Source organism: Schistocerca nitens, chromosome 3, assembly GCF_023898315.1.
Source record: "Schistocerca nitens isolate TAMUIC-IGC-003100 chromosome 3, iqSchNite1.1, whole genome shotgun sequence".
Lineage (NCBI taxonomy): Eukaryota > Metazoa > Arthropoda > Insecta > Orthoptera > Acrididae > Schistocerca > Schistocerca nitens.
Genome location: NC_064616.1, coordinates 471,469,480 through 471,488,993, shown reverse-complemented (window position 1 = coordinate 471,488,993; position 19,514 = coordinate 471,469,480). Strand labels below are relative to the sequence as shown.

At 41.2% G+C, this 19,514-nt stretch overlaps 1 protein-coding gene across 2 annotated transcripts in view; it reads left to right on the top strand.

Moving 5' to 3' along the window:
- The window catches only part of LOC126248401 (1-acyl-sn-glycerol-3-phosphate acyltransferase alpha-like), an 824,096-nt gene that overhangs the window by 777,967 nt on the left and 26,615 nt on the right, over positions 1–19,514 (top strand). For both annotated transcript variants that reach the window (XM_049949347.1, XM_049949348.1), the window contains exon 6: positions 18,598–18,731. In XM_049949347.1, coding sequence (XP_049805304.1) covers positions 18,598–18,731 — 134 coding nt within the window. The remainder of the gene's footprint in view (positions 1–18,597; positions 18,732–19,514) is intronic.

Below are 19,514 nucleotides of genomic sequence, written 5' to 3'. Positions count from 1 at the left end.
TACATAGAAAGAAAGATCCCTTATCATTTAGCTACAATATAGCAGGTCAGCAACTGGAAGCAGTTAATTCCATAAATTATCTCGGAGTACGCATTAGGAGTGATTTAAATTGGAATGATCATATAAAGTTGATCGTCGGTAAAGCAGATGCCAGACTGAGATTCATTGGAAGAATGCTAAGGAAATGCAATCCGAAAACAAAGGAAGTAGGTTACAGTACGCTTGTTCGCCCACTGCTTGAATACTGCTCAGCAGTGTGGGATCCTTACCAGATAGGGTTGATAGAAGAGATGAGAAGATCCAACAGAGAGCAGCGCGCTTCGTTACAGGATCGTTTAGCAATCGCGAAAGCGTTACGTGTTAGATAAACTCTAGTGGAAGACTCTGCAGGAGAGACTCTCAGTAGCTCGGTACGGGCTTTTGTTGAAATTTCGAGAACATACCTTCACCGAGGAGTCAAGCAGTATATTGCTCCCTCATACGTATATCTCGCGAAGAGACCATGAGGATAAAATCAGAGAGATTACAGCCCACACAGGGGCATGCCGACAATCTTTCTTTCCACGAACAATACAAGACTGGAATAGAAGGGAGAACCGATAGAGGCACTCAAGGTACCCTCCGCCACACACCGTCAGGTGGCTTGCGGAGTATGGATGTAGATGTAGACTGGTTTACTCTTGTAAACAATACAGACGAGTAGGTACTGGCACAGTCGGGTAGGTACTGGCACATTTCACTTTAATATGGTACAATGGCAACGTTATGTATCGCAGATTATAGTTTTGTTAGTTGCCCCCAATGTACTCTGGACCTTACCGATGTGGGATGGCTTGCCTGCCTCAGCAATACAACAGTCTTACCGTAAGTGTAACCGCAAAACAGAAGTATCTGTGGAGAGGCCAAATTAACTTGCGATTCCTAAGATAGTCCGTCTTTCAGTAGTTGCTGCGGAAAAAGTCTGGATGATTGATTGATCTGGCTTTCTAAATCTGGGCAACACGACTTTGCTGTGCTGAAAATACAGCCGTTGTTTTTCCCGGACATGCAGCTCTAGTGTATGGTTACATACAGATAAAAAGATCTTGGGAAAAATAATCTGGAGATAAAGAAGTTCCCCATTCGTATTTCTGAGCGAAGTTTTGTCATGAGCTCAGGGGGTGTTCTCATCAGGAAACACGAAACTGACATTATGTGGGTAGGAGCGTGGAACGTCGAAAAGTGAAATGGCTAGGCTGAAGTTAAATACAGTGGTAATTACAATAGTGCAGTGACAGGAAAAACAGGATTTCTGGTCAGGTTAGTATATGGCTATAAACACAATATCAGAAACGTGTAATGCAAGTGTAGTCCTAATAATGAACTAGGAAATGGGATGCGGGTAAGTTAATATGAACTATATAGCGAGCGCATTATCGTAGCCAAAACAAGCACGAATCCAACACCACCACAGTAGTATAATTTTATAAGCCAACCAAATGACGAAGAGATTGAAAGAATGCGTTACACAAGAAATTATTCAGATACTTAAGGGAGACGAAAATTTAATTGTGATGGAGGACTAGAATTCGATAGCATGAAAAGGAAGAGAACGCAATTTTGTAACGCAAAATAGTAGATTGTGCTACAGCCGCTCGAAAACGTTTGCTAGCTATGCATGGTTAGGATGGGGGTGGGGGTGTTTAAGTTGGATCAGCTGATGTCATTGGACGTCTGTTGTACCTTTGTGGCCTGGTTCGAGCCCCATTCCCGTGACTGTGAGTGTTACAGCAACGTGGTTGAGTACACGTTTGCAGAATACACCGACACGATCCTTCTGTATGGCGAAGCTCACGGTAATGGAAGAGTGCTCATCCCCTCCATCAAGATCGTTATTCACAACGTCCGACTCCATCGCGTATCCTTTTCGCCACAATTACGCAACGGCTTCGAGAAAGGGGTACCTTCACCGTCAACAGTTGTGACTCGTGGTGCTCCAAGGAGACGCCGCAAACCTGAACTGGAAGACATTAAATGTATTCGCAGTTGCGATTAAGGACAACCCGCAGCTGTAGAATGGAATGACGACAATGAAAATTTGTGCCGGACCGGGACTCAAACCCGGATATCCCGCTTATCGCGAGCGGTCGCGTTACCATTTGGCTGTCCGTGCACGACTCATGGCCAGGCCCAAACTTTCGTATGTAGTCAACCATACGCCTACGACCTGTACTCGTTCATCCATTATGTATAGTCCCGTACGAAATGGTTCAAATGGCTCTGACCACTATGGGACTTAACTTCCGAGGTCATCAGTCCCCTAGAACTTAGAACCACTTAAACCTAACCAACCTAAGGACATCACACACATCCATGCCCGAGGCAGGATTCGAACCTGCGACCGTAGCAGTCGCTCGGTTCCGGACTGAACGCCTAGAACCGCGAGACCACCGCGACCGGCCAACTATAATTTATGAGGCTCAATATGGCCGTCGGATGCTTTTACAAAATACCACTGTCTTAATTATTATATTTTATGACACACTATTACGTCACAATCAAAGATGTCTGCCTAAGAGGAGTCTTGGCGCTAAGACATTAGGAACGGTGGTTGGTTGGTTGGTTAATTTGGGGGAGGGGACTAAACAGCGATGTCAGGGTCCTATCGGATTAGGGAAGGACGGAGAGGGAAGTCGGCCGTGTTGTCTCAAAGGAACCATCCCGGCATTTGCTTGAAGCGAATTAGGGAAATCACGGAATACATAAAGCAGGATGGCCGGACACGGGTTTGAACCGTCTCCCTCCCGAATGCGAGACCAGTGTGCTAACCATTGCGCCACCTCGCTCGGTGCGCTATGGCATTGCTGTGGATATGTAAGAGCAGTGGAAAATTTAAAAAAAATGAGTGTATTTATGTAGGAACGTTTCCCCAAATGTGTATATGTTAAAAAACACTGCAGGTCAGACACAAGACATCGCCAAATTACATTGATATCCCATGCTTCCACATTTAAATAGTTTCCCCTAATTAGCCGTCAGCCCACTGGGATAGTACAGTGGCATAGGACACGAACAGCTATGATATCTATATTATAAACAAACAAAATGCAGGACGGGTGCTCCTGCGGTCCCCACCATAAATATTCCCATCAGCACCATGCCGATACCAGCCCTATATACAATAATTTGCACCACAGGTTGCTGCAACTGCTGTTGCTGCCGCCGCTTACGTCCTCTTCCCGCTACAAGCACAGCTACTCTATGTGATCAAAAGTACCCGGACACCTCCAAAAAAAAAAAAACCTTTATCATATTAGGTGCATTTTGCTGCCACGTACTGCCAGGTACTCCATCGGCGACCTCATTAGTCATTAGACATCGTGTGAGAGCAGAATTGGGCGCTCCGCGGAACTCACGGACTTCGAACGTGGTCAGGTGATTGGGTGTCACTTGTGTCATACGTCTGCACGCGAGATTTCCACACTCCTAAACATCCCTAGGTCCACTGTCTCCGATGAGATAGTGAGGTGGAAACGTGAAGGAGCACGTACAGCACAAAAGCGTACAGGCCGATCTCGTCTGTTGACTGACAGAGACCGTCGACGGTTGAAGAGGGTCGTAATGTGTAATAGGCAGACATCTATCCAGAACATCACACAGGAATTCCAAACCGCATCAGGGTCCACTGCAAGTACTATGACAGTTAGGCGGGAGATGAGAAAACTTGGATTTCATAGTCGAGCGGCTCCTCATAAGCCACACATCACACCGGTAAATGCCAAACGACGCCTCGCTTAGTGTAAGGAGCTTAAACATTGGACGATTGAACAGTGGAAAAAATTTGTGAGGACTGACGAACCACGGTACACAATGTGGCGATCCGAGGGTGTGATTATGGCGAATGCCCGGTCAACGTCATCTGCCAGGTTGTGTAGTGTCAACAGTAAAATTCGGAGGCTGTGGTGTTACAGTGTGGTCGTGTTTTTCACGGAGGGGGTGTACACTCCTTGTTGTTCCACGTGGCACTATCACAGCACAGTTCTACACCGATGTTTTAAGCACCTTCTTGCTTCCCACTGTTGAAGAGCAATTCGGGGACGGCGATTGCAACCTTCAACACTATCGAATACCTCTTCATAATGCACCGCCTTTGGCGGAGTGGTTACACGACAATACCATCCCTGTAATGGACTAGCCTGCACAGACTCCTGAACTGAGTCCTATATAACTCTAATCGTTGATTCATTTTTTGCTTACAAAAGCCTGTCAGTACATGAAGAGAACGGAGAAGAAGACACTGCAGTTTTTGCAATACTAACTTGTGGAACAAGACACTGTAAACCACTGGTATTTGGATTTAGCATATTCAGGGGTTTTGTCTTTAGGTTTACCAACTCGACATGGATTCTGGGCATCGATGTGAACTTCAGCCAACATAACAACATCCTTCAAATGCAATCCCTTCTTTACAGGCAGTTATATGCTTTAGTATTTCGACCAGTCTTCCTTAGCACCGAAGTCACTACACCAGTGACTGGCCAGATCACTTGGAACATCCACAGGGTGTATACGACCCGGGCAACCGGGAGATCCGGGAAAAACACGGGAATTTTTTCATCCGGGAGAAAACCGGGAAAAATCCTGGAATTTTTTAGAATTCCGGGGATTTTTCCTTGTTTTAGTTTTGAGTTAAATTTTTTTACATTCACTGGTAAGAACCAGTACTCTGACAAAGGATATTACTGTATCCCGCTACTGCAGAATAACTCAACAATAAAACATAAATGAGAGAAGAAAACGAAAATAACTTAAATGCAAAGGAAATGTGCCATATACAACAACGACACACAGCGCTCATGCAAGCGTGTGCCAACAGCAAAATGTGTCAAAGGCTTTAGGAAGACTATGCTTGCCTCCGATGAGCGTGAAATCACAACTGTTTACATGAGATTCGTTTTAGCAGTTACGAGCGCACTAGTGCGCATGCGCAGTTGAGTCGCGTTTGAGCAGTAGATTGTCCCGCTTCTGGCAACAGGAATGTGGTTGTTGGCTGTGCAGGCAGTCGCAGCAAGCAGCTAGATGCTACCGGGAAAAGGGGGCGCCAAATTCATATTCGCGTGGGGAAAAAAACTTGTTTCACAAAGCGCTTAGAATCCAGCGCACGTTGGTCTATCGATTATTCATATGATTCTGAAACGCAACCCTGTTGGTTTTTGAACATTTTTGAACACATCCTCGTCGCATCCAAAAATAAACTTTTCCCAGCAAAAGGGGACGGGGCTACACGAGTTGAGCGCAGTAAAGCCAAACGGATGAATGCCAATTGCCGTCTGATTATGTGGTTGATTGGGTTTGCGAATGATCAGCGTTGTTATAATTACTAGCGAAATCCTTAGATTCAGACTACCAGAATGGACGTAAACGACTAACAGGAATAACAGGTGAGAAAGATTACATATTGTCTCATCGGTGTATCCAAGAAAATGAAATTTTGACAGAAAATTTTTGGCCAGATGGCTACACTAGTAACGACCAGTTGTACAGTCCCCAGCTAGCAGCCGCGTGAATTCTATTCTGGAAGTAACGCGGAAAACGTGTTGTACGAGTATGTAACAACACCTAATCGGAAAATAATCGTGGGATAACTAAACCTGTGATTCTAGCAGGGTTAGTGAAGTTAATCGGCGAACAAATTTTGACCGTGACAGGAATAGCTACACAATTGGTGATGACAAGAAGGAGAAGAAACGGGGACATTATACAAATTATGGAAGAATAAGACGATTCCAAATTTATATAACAATTTCATAGTACTACTTTTCGATCTCATGCTTGAAAAACTGGTGCGTGTGAATGAAATAGTTTCCTAACATTAAGCTTTTTGTTTGTAGTAGGCCTAATAGGCATTTGATAATGGTACTTCGTGAATTATGTTCTGTCTTGTTATAAAAATGGCCATTTGTGCCAAAACAGTCTCGTTTATTTGGTGTGTGTTACAAAATTGCTGCAATATTAGAAAGGCCTATTTTGTTTTATGTAGCAGACAGTGACAAAATAGACAGAATCAGATCGAGAAACAACACCAGTCTTGGGTAATATTTGTGTTAACAGCATTTTCAGTATTAGATAACGACATTGCGATTTTTCATGTAGCAAAACGTTTGACGAACTTTGATGCGGTAATAGATTCTTTCGCAGAAAGGAAACCACGCCATGTAAAGCTGTAGCAAGATTAGAGAGAAAAGAAGGCAAGGAGCTAAGAATTGAAGAAATGTGTACTTTCTTGCTTGTCTCTTGTCTTTATTGGTTTTATGTATCCTGTATTTAATTTTTTGTCACACAAAACAGCAAATTATTAACTAATAGGCAATAAAGAGTGCATATTTTCTGAAGAGTTCTTGTTCTCACGACTACAAATAATCCCATCCGCTATTAATCGCTAGTTTGTTTTTTTTTTTTAAGAAAGAGGGCCAGGCTGTCAACCGTCCGAATGGGAGCAGGAGAGGCACCACACGACATTTCAATTTCCACTGTCCTGAATATAGTTTGATGGCATTCTTTACTAAATATACACGTTTAAATTCCACGGAACGAAATACAGTGACGTGCGATAGAAGAACGCTGTCTAAAGAGGCATGGCACTGCACTTTGGCACACTTAGACCAAACAACATGTTTTACATTTCCTCGAACACATATATGTGTGAGTTTAGTGGGTAGACTCCACGTGAGCCATGTTTACATTTAGTGATTTTGCTGTTTCTCCTCCCTTTACTCTTACGCCAAATGAAAACAAAACGGATATCTGTGGCCAGGCGCTATCAAATGAATTAAAACACATTCACTAATTAGTGCACGTTTTCATCTTCTAGCACGTATGGCATTATACCATAATAAAAAACCAAACATGATATAATACAGTACTGGTGCTCCAAGAAAATTTACATCCCGAAAACCACACTGAAAAGCTTAATTTAAGGTCGAGGTCTACTTCACTGGGAATCTGGATATACGAATGTGCACTTTAAGTGTGCATTTTAAATTTGCACATTTTAGTATGGTTCACGAAATTCCGATGCTCTTGGAGTATCCTCTGATGTCTTGTTTCTTTTATGACATAATGTATGACCTTTCAATGTTTTACACGTACTTACATACGGACTTTCTACGCCATGGTAGCTGCGCAAGCGTGATGTCACCTGTTATCTGCGCTCTCTGGCAACTGCGGAAATGAACCTATTTCTAAGAGGTTGCGCGAAACTATTGCGAATGGTGGTTTGAAAAGCGTTACTTTCAAAGTAAATATCCTTTTACATAAGTTGAACTATGTGCGAGAATGTACCATGAATTTATTAAATCATAGAGCGTTTGACTCTCATTTAAAAATCAACTATTTGATGACGAGCCATTTAGAAGAATTTCGAACCCTGAAGATCAGACATTTATGTAATTATTAAAACTTTTACTGGCAAATTTGTGTGATATATCTTAGTGTCGCACGCGCAAAAAAGAGCAACATTATATGCGAAAGCTTAGCTTCTGTTGTAGCCTATTAACCTCAGAGACCAATATTATATAGTCTGGAACCGCGAGACCGCTACGGTCGCAGGTTCGAATCCTGCCTCGGGCATGGATGTGTGTGATGTCCTTAGGTTAGTTAGGTTTAAGTAGTTCTAAGTTCTAGGGGACTTATGACCACAGCAGTTGAGTCCCATAGTGCTCAGAGCCATTTGAACCATTTTTGAACCAATATTATATGTGAACGCTTTTCTTTTCTTGTAGCAACACTATGTATATTAATTTAAACTATTAACTTTCCCTGTTTGTGTGTTTGTGCTACTTAACAGTGACGTTGCTGTTGGCTGATTACATCACGTGTCCTATGCTCTGAATATCCGCTGTCATCGGCTGGCGAAATCACGTGACATGAGCAATAACTAGCTTACAAAAGCGCATCGCAATCTCGATTTCAATGATTCGAAAATAACATGTAGTGTTTGGTGGAATTCCATGGAATACTTTCGTAATACGAAAATACGCAGCGTACATGTTGCTGCACATCAAAGATATTTTCCGGCCGGAAAATTCAACGGCCGTGTATAAACCCATAACCATTCAAAGGATCGATAAGTTTCGCAGGGAATATATACTGTCGCTTAACACGGAAAAAGTGTTTTGACCCGGGAGAAAGTGTATTTTTAACCGGGAAATCCGGGAATTTTTTTTTCCTTGTCCATGTATACACCCTGCATCCAGGTCCACCACCTTGGATTTAAGTGAGCTGTCAACCATGTATACTGTCTCAGTAAGCCTAAGTCGTCACTTGGAATGTGACGTCATAGAGATCTTCCTCGTATGCGAAGGTCGCCATCTTGGATTGTGATGTACAGGATGTCCCAGTATGCCTAGGTTGTCATATTGGATCGTCTTCTTGGATTGTGATGTCATACAGAATGCCTTCGAATTGCACACCAGCTGAACAATGCACTATCTGGAACTTTGGAATCTCCTGTCAGTTTATACCTAGGACAACGTCCCTAATTCCACAGTAAAATCACAGGATTTGGGGGAAAATCCTGGCTGTTTTGAATTTCCTGCCATTTTTTAATTTCCCACCATTTTATACATGGTGCATTTGGCCTTTGTCTTAGGGGAGGGGGAATTCTGGTAACATTGCATGACGTCATCGATGACGTCATTGCGGGGTGGGCCGTAGTGATGCACTATTTCCCAGCTGTGCTACATATAGTCATCTAGATATCAAATTAATTGCATGACACATGCACTTCTCAGATTTCATACAAACGCATTTCAAATGCCCTTTGTGTTACTAAGCGACTATCCCAGAACCCAATACCAGTTGCAAGTTGTCTATTGAAAAGCATCCAGGGGCAGCAAAAAAAATTATTTTCAATATTTCACGTAATAATTGACCGAATTTAAAAATTTAAAATTCAGTCATAATGTACACATTAAGAAGCATAATCTTATGTTGAAAGATTAAGACAATAAGACAAGCATTAGAGCAACAAACTGTGTGTCTGCCTCGAGGCAACGTAACTACTGACAGCACGCAAATATCCGGACATTATTCTTCCAGTATTTTGCCTCCTCCCCCCCCCCCCAACCCACCCCCGCACAGAATGATGAAAGGAAACAAAAAATCTACTACATTTCCGCTGTTCAGGCAGTAAAATTTCAGCATAAGACACGACGTTTTAGTTTATAACTTCTGTACATACACCACTAAAAGGACCTGCAAAAGTATATCGTTGTGCCACGCGTAATTCAGGAGATATTGCGTTATAAACATTGAGATGCATGAAAAACTTGTTTTTCCTTAAAATATAGTGCAATTTACCCAGACTGTATTTATCCAGTGTTTCATAACGAGACCACTTAGTGACTTCCAACAAACTTCACGCATAATGTCAAACATTTTGTAAACTCTTTCTCGCTTACATGCTTTAACGTCAAATATTTAACATACCGGTATTAACTCATATCTAAAGTAATCAAATGTGTTAAGCTGTTTCATACATGGAAGTTCGATTCTTTGAAGAATCGAGGGTTTATTGGTATTTTTCTGAAGTAGTTTCTTATTCCTTATGCTAAAGCTGTGTACTATTAACTTATGTAAAGAAATTATTATTACGTTTAAAATATTTTGTATATTTCGTAGTTATGAAACTATTATTATTATCGTACTAGAATATTTAATTTAATATATTGTTACTCTTATTAAATTCGTACGCATCTGTGGTGGGGGGGAGAAGGAGACAACAGCAAAAAATTCTCCTCCCCCCACATGCCTCAAGAACAGGGAACAGAAAATAGAACGCTGGATTGGCTTCTGTTTCAGTGCACTTAGTTCCTTTCATAATTTGTAATATCGAACATGTCTTCTAAAAAAGAGAATGTGTTACTCATGAAGGGATGATAAGAGGAGCTAGCGCCACAGACGTACGCTGTACGTTGCTTTGAAGCTGGTGCCGCCATGTTAAAAGCCCTAAGACATTAGCAGACTGTTGTTTACCATTACTGCTGTACCATGGATTACATAACACAACGAACGATTCAGAACATATCGAACCCAAAAGTGAATGTTTCCATTCTCCCACGTGTGCACACGGAACTTCGCCACATCCTGAAGTGGATAGCTCAGCTCACCTTCTACAGAACGACAGCTGGATCTGACCCCACCCTCCCGCTGGATCCCAGTGATCACGTGCAACAACACTTATTTAACCCTCCACCAGGACTTATGCTACAGCGTCGGTTCTTAGGCGCCAAATCCGTGTCTACCTATCAGCACAGCTCGGCTAACTGAGCACTCCAGAACACTTCCGGTCTCACTATTGCATCGTGGACGATCAGTGCGGTTTCGCACGCCAATATCCCTGGATCTAGTCAATTGGTGCCTTAGAGACCCCTTCCCTTTGACAGTTCCAAAACTGCCTCAATTCTTAGCGGATCAGCACCATACCTGGTTCACTATTGCTGAATCAGTATTCACCTCTTAAAACACGTTTGACAGTGCATCAAAGTACTCAACTTCATTGTGTCATTTAGGGTAATATACTATCACAGTGACATCTTGCCTCCACCTAAATTCAGCAAATTTGAGGGAGCCAAAGTAGCTTTGACTCTAAGACTATGCAAGACCCCAAACAAGAAAGAGTTCAAACTATTCACTTGGAAGAATTAAGAAGACTAGGAGTTGTGGTACCTTTTACGAACCATGGTGGAAACCATCTGGAAACAATACCACAGGAGACTTAACTGTAACGTGGTTCGAATAAATGTTACAAACTTTAATGTCAATCAGACAATTGTTATAGAGGGCTGTGACTTTGCCTCACTCCAAACCAATGGCCTACCTGTCAATCATAGCTGATGCTAGTGACACTGCAATTGGTGCAGTCCTACACCAATCAGTGAATGGCGTTCATCAACCCTTAAGTTTTTTCCTCGTGTAAATTACAAGGACCCTAAAGGCTGTAGTCAGCATACAACCATGAACTACTCACATTCTGCAAGGTGGTAAAATATTTCAGGTGGGACATTGAGGGTTGCCCACCCCTCCCCTCCCCCCTACATGTTTCACCCATCACTGACCATTGGTGACTGATGACCCTGTTGTTTGGTCCCTTTATAACCCAAACCAACCAACCAACTGTCCCTTGGTAAGTACCATTCACAATCCTAGTATGGATATATCACCCCTCCACTTCAGGCACCTAAACTTCATAGCACAATTATTCTCAACAGACAACCAACATGTGAATGGGAGGTGAAAATGTTGTGTTGCACTCGTGTCCTGCCTGCATGCCCTCAGTAAATTAATCAACCAGAAGGACGTGGCAGATGCATAAGAGCAACACAATGATTTAACTGAACTCTTAGACAACCCCAACATCTACGGCATGAACAAATAAGGTTACCCAGCTCTAACATTAAACTATGTTGTGACACCTCACAGGGCAGATTATGCCCACCGATTCCAGTGGCATTTAGGAAATTAATTTTTGACAGCCTCCACAATCTGTCAGTCCTCGCAGTTTGCCTCGCTGTAAGCCTCAGTACAGAATGTTTGTTTGCAGGAAATGGGTGCAGCCCTGTGTTGCTTGCCAACATAGCAAAATCAGAGAGCACACATTCTCCCTACAGGACACGTTTACTGTACCAAAAGGATATTTCCAGCATGTACACATGGACTTATTTACCTTCACCCAAGTCCAAAGGTTACAAATATGTTCTATGGGTCATTGGCTGCATGATTTGCTAGGTAGAAGTAATCTCTTTGCGAGACATTACAGGTGAATCAATGAAATAGGCTTTCATAAACACCTGGATTTCCCATTTGGTCTCCCCTATCTATCACAACTGATCATGGTCAGCAATTCCAATTCCTCCTCTTTGCCAACTTGTGCAGGCTATGGGTGAGCATGATTTCACACAATGGCCTACCACCCGCAGAACAGTGGATTAGTGGAAATATGGCATTGGAGGTTGTAGGCACATTAATGTGCCTTGGTACCCAATGCACAACACTCTGCCCTGCATACAAAGACAATCCTAAGTCATCACTAGTGGAGGTGCTTCCACACCATTAACACCAGCAGAACTACCTTCATAGGTACAGATTGTCCAACTTCATATTACCACCACTCTCACATCACCATCTCACACATATAGTTTATGACCTATTTTCATCTACAAGAAGCTAAGCGATTGCTCCCAAGTCATGCTGTGTGCCCAGCCAGTCCAGGCCACACTTCAGCAGCCATGCACTGGCCTATAAAAAGCACTCCAATGGGGGAACAGACAATATCAGTTGTGTTGTTGTTGTGGTCTTCAGTCCTGAGACTGGTTTGATGCAGCTCTCCATGCTACTCTATCCTGTGCAAACTTCATCATCTCCCAGTACTTACTGCAATCTACATCCTTCTGAATCTGATTAGTGTATTCATCTCTTGGTCTCCCTCTACGATTTTTACCCTCCACACTGCCCTCCAAGGCTAAATTTGTGATCCCTTGATGCCTCAGAACATGTCCTACCAACCGGTCCCTTCTTCTTGTCAAGTTGTGCCACAAACTCCTCTTCTCCCCAATTCTGTTCAATACATCCTCATTAGTTATGTGATCTACCCATCTAATCTTCAGCATTCTTCTGTAGCACCACATTTCTAAAGCTTCTATTCTCTTCTTTCACTTCCATACATGGATACACACCATACAAATACTTTCAGAAACGACTTCCTGACATTTAACTCTATACTTGATGTTAACAAATTTTTCTTCTTCAGAAAGGCTTTCCTTGCCATTGCCAGTCTACATTTTATATCCTCTCTACTTCGACCATCATCAGCTATTTTGCTCCACAAATAGCAAAACTCCTTTACTACTTTAAGTGTCTCATTTCCTAATCTAATTCCCTCATCATCACCTGACTTAATTCGACTACATTCCATTATCCTCGTTTTGCTTTTGTTGATGTTCATCTTATATCCTCCTTTCAAGACACTGTTCATTCCGTTCAACTGCTCTTCCAAGGCCTTTGCTGTCTCTGACAGAATTACAATGTCATCAGCGAACCTCAAAGTTTTTATTTCTTCTCCATGAATTTTAATACCTACTTCAAATTTTTCTTTTGTTTCCTTTACTGCTTGCTCAATATACAGATTGAATAACATCGGGGAGAGGCTACAACCCTGTCTCACTCCCTTCTCAACCACTGCTTCTCTTTCATGCCCCTTGACTCTTATAACTGCCATCTGGTTTCTGTACAAATTGTAAATAGCCTTTTGCTTCCTGTATTTTACCCCTGCCACCTTTAGAATTTGAAAGAGAGTATTCCAGTGAACATTGTCAAAAGATTTCTGTAAGTCTACAAATGCTAGAAACGTAGGTTTGCCTTTCCTTAATCTTTCTTCTAAGATAGTCATAAGGTCCGTATTGCCTCACGTGTTCCAATATTTCTTCAGAATCCAAACTGATCTTCCCTGAGGTCGGCTTCTACCAGTTTTTCCATTCGTCTGTAAAGAATTCACGTTAGTATTTTGCAGCTGTGACTTATTAAACTGATAGTTCGGTAATTTTCACATCTGTCAACACCTGCTTTCTTTGGAATTGGAATTATTATATTCTTCTTGAAGTCTGAGGGTATTTCACCTGTCTCATACATCTTTCTCACCAGATGGTAGAGTTTTGTCAGGACTCGCTCTCCCAAGGCCGTCAGTAGTTCTAATGGAATGTTGTCTACTCCCGGGGCCTTGTTTCGACTCAGGTCTTTCAGTGCTCTGTCAAACTCTTCACGCAGTATCGTATCTCCCATTTCATCTTCATCTACATCCTCTTCCATTTCCATAATATTGTCCTCAAGTACATCGCTCTTGTATAAACCCTCTATATACTCCTTCCACCTTTCTGCCTTCCCTTCTTTGCTTAGAACTGGGTTGCCATCTGAGCTCTTGATATTCATACAAGTGGTTCTCTTCTCTCCAAAGGTGTCTTTAATTTTCCTGTAGGCAGTATCTATCTTACCCCTAGTGAGATAAGCCTCTACATCCTTACATTTGTCCTCTAGCTATCCCTGCTTAGCCATTTTGCACTTCCTGTCGATCTCATTTTTGAGACATTTGTATTCCTTTTTGCCTGCTTCATTTACTGCATTTTTATATTTTCTCCTTTCATCAATTAAATTCAATATTTCTTCTGTTACCCAAGGATTTCTACTAGCCCTCGTCATTTTACCTACTTGATCCTCCGCTGCCTTCACTACTTCATCCCTCAGAGCTACCAATTCTTCTTCTACTGTATTTCTTTCCCCCATTCGTGTCAATTGTTCCCTTATGCTCTCCCTGAAACTCTGTACATCTTCTGGTTTAGTCAGTTTATCCAGGTCCAATCTCCTTAAATTCCCACCTTTCTGCAGTTTCTTCAGTTTTAATCTACAGTTCATAACCAATAGATTGCAGTCAGATTCCACATCTGCCCCTGGAAATGTCTTACAATTTAAAACCTGGTTCCTAAATCTCTGTCTTACCATTATATAATCTATGTGATACCTTCAAGTGAAAGACAAACCTAGAATATCTGTCCACTTGCTCAAACCTGCTTGTGTGCTAACAGCAAAGGAGGATACTGCCCCCCCCCCCCCCCCAATACCTCAGCCTCCAACCTCCCCTACCCAACAGCCCTTCTGACATGGACCTTCACTTCGGTACTACAGCCTTGACATTGCGACTGAGCTGCATCTGCATGCCCCACACATCGCCGACGATGGCCATCCCCACTCCCGCCAAACATAACAATTGTGGCAACATACAAACATGTTTTTATCTGTAACCTTAACTAACAATCTTTGTCCTGGCAGTTCCCATCTGTTTCTTGAGTTGTGTGTTTTGTGGTAACATGCACTGTTTCAGATCAATGTGTAATAGTGACAATAAAGTGCGAAATTCTGAACCAAAGTGTCTGTATGTTATTCCACCCACCCCTGGCTACCAAGGACTTCCTCATGTGTGTAAAAGAAAATATCACTTGTACGAGTCCACTTGCAAAGGAAATGTGACTCCTTTACCCTTAAGACTATAATAAAGATGATTAGTATATCTGTAAATGATGCAAGTTGGCAGTTTTGACCAAATCAGAACATGCAGAAACCCAGTTGTCTGACACTATGTGTCACTCGGGAGTATGAAAGTGTGGACATGTTTAACGTGGAGTTGAAATCCTAAATATTTGCCCATGAATGAACAGAGGAATGCGCTATTCGAAACTGGATCCCACTTCAGTTTACGTAATGATTCACGATTAAATTAGCTTGAATGAAATATAATTCTAGTTCCCTAGATTAATTTGTGATGAGATCTTCAAGAATGTAGAACACAATGCATCATGAAATATATGTTTATTAAAAAAGTGGAACCTGACAGAAATGGCAACCCAAAGATATGGTTAATGCAATAATGGCTATCAGGGATAAAACTAAAACCATAAATAAAGCAGCTAGATGTTTTAATAACATATACCAAAAGCTGCTCTCTTTAGAAAGGTGCTTAGAAAGGATGTATGTGTATCTAAATACTTAAACCTCTGAAAAATTGTAAAAAAACTGTTCTTAACCAAGAAACTGAAAGAGAACTAGTGGAATATTGTCTATTGATGGAAAAATGTTCTGTCGTCTCAGTCACAATGACGTGACAACTAGCAGTAAGATATGGAACCTTCAGTTTATTCAGCAATGACACATCTAGAAAGGCATTGTTCACTCAGTTTATGAACAGGCAGAAGAATCAGTTTTCAGTAAGAAAGCCTAAAGGGACATCACTTGCTCAAACCATTGGTTTCAACCACGAGAATGCCATGAACTTTTTTGACCTTCTGTTACCCATTTAACTGAGCATACAAAACCTACAGCTCAATCTCCAGTCCTGCTGATATACAGTGGACATTACTCTCATATTAAGAATATAGATTTGTAGTAAAAGCAAAAGATCATCATGTGACCATTCCCTGCTTGCCATTTCATAATACCCATAGGCTACAGCCCATGGATTGGACTTCCATGATCCCCATTAAAGACACATTATAGTGAAATGATTATACAGGCACTAAGAACAGTTGGTATGAATACTTATGATGCTGCAAAAATGTACAAAGGTATGTAATAGTTCTGTAGATTGAAACATATGGTTGTTTATCCACTAAAGAGGAGTGCTTTTAGTGTGACAGATTTCATTGCCACTGAACATGAAGTGGACAGGTTGTTGATGTTGCCAAAGCACTTCAGGATGATGACTACAATGACATCGACAACGATGATGATGATGATGATGTTAATGATGACTTACAGCCATTTGGAATTGGCAATGGAGGTGACCCAAAGAAAGCTGAGGGTGGAGACTGGAAGAGCAGAAAGCAGATCCACCAATATTTATAGTCTGTATCAAGTTGCGACGCATCACTCAAGTCCTAAGACACCAGGGAGAGATTGTAAAACACTTCCAGCTGTTGTCCTAATCAGTTAGCCCAATAAAATGTGTTAGTGTTACTTAGACAAGAAACAAAGTGAACAGAAACTATAAAAGAAAAAGGGGTCTACTCAGGGAGCTACCTGTGGAAACAGTGAGCAACCAGCAAAATGTCAGATAGATATACAAAAGAGATGACTGCTCAGATTGGGAAATGAAGACCCTTCTTGGAAAGCTAATGAAATGAAGATGAGAGTTCTAGGGAGTAAGAATGAATAGAGAGGCTATCTTCTGATAGTTCAACACAGACAGAACCAGCTGTGAAAGGAATTTGTGCAAAGGACAATGCAGACTGTATATCTTGTGCTTGTGGTGAGACATTCACAAAATTCAGAATCTGGATAGCTTTGGGTTCAATGTGCCATGTGTCAACAGTGAGCCCATGTTTTATGCAGCGGGTGAGAGACTGAAACTTTCATGAGAGACTTTTGTTCACGAAGAATTTTAAATTGTGAATTGCAATTGTGGTTTATGGGTCATGAAAAAATTATTTTAATTTTACACTGCACTCTTTAGTTTCTGCCAGATGAGCTCAGTGCATAATTTAATAGTAAATGGCAGCATATGTAATAGTTGAACATGTTCAATTTTCATCACAGTTCATATTTATCCTTTATAATACAGGTAGAAACTAACAGAGGTGCCATTTCTGATGGAACATCACATTTTAATTTCAGAATTTTCTATCTAAGCAGTGTTTTACATTACCATTACCATCACCTCACCTATGTCTTCTTGTATTCATCTGGAGGAAAGTTGGGAGTAACTACAATCACAAGAATAACATGATTGTAGTTGTACACTGATGTGGGGACATATTTTGTTGGAGTTTCACATTTTTACTGGTAGGGGGAGGGATTCAGTTAATGTCTCTGCATTGTGCTGTTCCAGTGAAAGGATTTATCACAGATAATTGGCCACTGAGATCTTCTGATCTGAATCATTTAGAGTTTGTCTAGAGTGCACTATCATGTGAATTGTAGCCCATCAACTGCCACCTATTTCAGACCTCAACCTAGTTCTTTGTCATGAATGAGACTCGTAGCCAGTAGAAGGTTTGAACCACCCTGTATACATCAGCCACCTTGATCTCAAACTTGGATAGTAGCTCCCATTGATCACATCCTTCATTAGCTCTTTTGTTGTTGTAGAAGAGGTTTTCCAGTCTGTCTTTATTTATTTATTAGCAGTCAGTAGCTTCAGATTCAGAACCTCTCCAGTGGCGTGTTTTGGGCAGAGATGTGCACCAATTGTAAGTTCTGCAGTGTTCTACAACTCTTTTGATGTCTTGTTTAGTAAATATGCTCTCATTGCTTGATCATGCTTCACATTTGGACATTAGTGTCCAAGGCATGTTCATGAAGTAAAGGCCATTTGCTTGTATTTAAATGTTTGAACCTCAGAAAACAGTTGCATGAGTGCATATATTGATTGTTTCTGAAGTCATAAAAGTCATTGTTTTGATTCAGTAGTCACAATGAGAGAACAGGTTAGACAATGATTTCGAGACTTTCTCATGTTGGGCACACCTCTGTTTGTACGATTGTCACAGAAGACCTTTTGCAAGATGGGTACTGAAAATGCTGCCTGTGCCAAGGAGAAAACTCCGCATTTCTGATGGGAATTTTCCGTCAATCCACCCTATAGTCCCAGTCTCAGAGCCTGTGACTGTTGCCTCTTCTTGCATCTGAAATATTGTCTTTGTGGACAATGGTTTGAAGATGATAAGGATGTTTGAAGTGAATGGCAATTATGTGCAAATATGAAGTATGAATTCCATTCTGTATGATATGTTCTTCCAGAAGACTGTTGATATTGTAGTAGGAATGGGCAAGTGGCAGATACTAACAGCAAGGCATGATCACTGAGCTCTGCAATGAGTGTACTGTGCGCTTCATTTCCAAACACAGGTTTTGAATATACCTCTATTTTGACATAATTTATTTGTTTATTCATTCTTGAAATTCTGTATGTATTAATTTTCACTTGTAGGATCTTACTATTTAATGTCCCTCATGTTACTGTTATACATGTTGAAATGAAGCAAAAAACATAAATAAATCTTGAAATGTTTGTTCCAGGTTACCAGCATGGGGTGCAAGGCAGATATCAAAAATCCTTGGCATTAAATTTCATCTTCGAGGGCTGGACAATGTTGTCACTGACTCTGGGTGTGTTGTCGTAATAAACCACCAAAGTTGTCTGGATTTACTTGGTAAGGAATAGTTGGAACTTTCATTCTGCATCAGTTTCTGATGTATACAATTAATACTCCCACTGAGAAAAATCTGTCAAGTCAAAGCAACTGCCAACATGAATAACTTAGAAAAAGATATCCATGATGTAGTGAAGCAACTTGAATCATTAGGTTCCTTTCTGATTACGCTGATATAATAGCTCCAAATTTAGCAGTCCTCAACAACTACAAATTCAACAAAAGATCCGTACTTAAAAAGACTGGAAAGTTGCACAGGTCATACCAATACACAAGAAGGGAAATAGCAGTAATCTGCTGCATTACAGCTCAATGTCCCAGGTATCAATTTGCAGTAGAATTTTTAGAACATGTACTGTATTCAAACATCATCAATTACTTTGAAGAAAACAAACTATTGATACATAGTCAACACAGATTGTTCTTGTGAAATATAGCTAACTCCTTAGTCACACAAACTAATGAGTGCTATTATCAGGGAATCTCAGATTGTTTCCATATTTCTAGATTTCCAGAAGGTTTTGATACCATTCCTCACAAGTGACTTCTAATCAAATTGCATGCCTATGGAGTATCATCTCAGGTGTGGGACTGGATTCATGATTACCTGTCAGAAAGGTCACAGTTTGTAGTAACTGTCAGACAGTCATTGAGTAAAACAGAAGTGATATCTGGTGCTCCCATAAGAAGTACTATAGGCCCTCTAGCCGAAACAAATTTAGAAGAAAATAAAAGAAATGAGAAATACTGAAGTGAAAAATATGATGCATTACTATGCCAGAA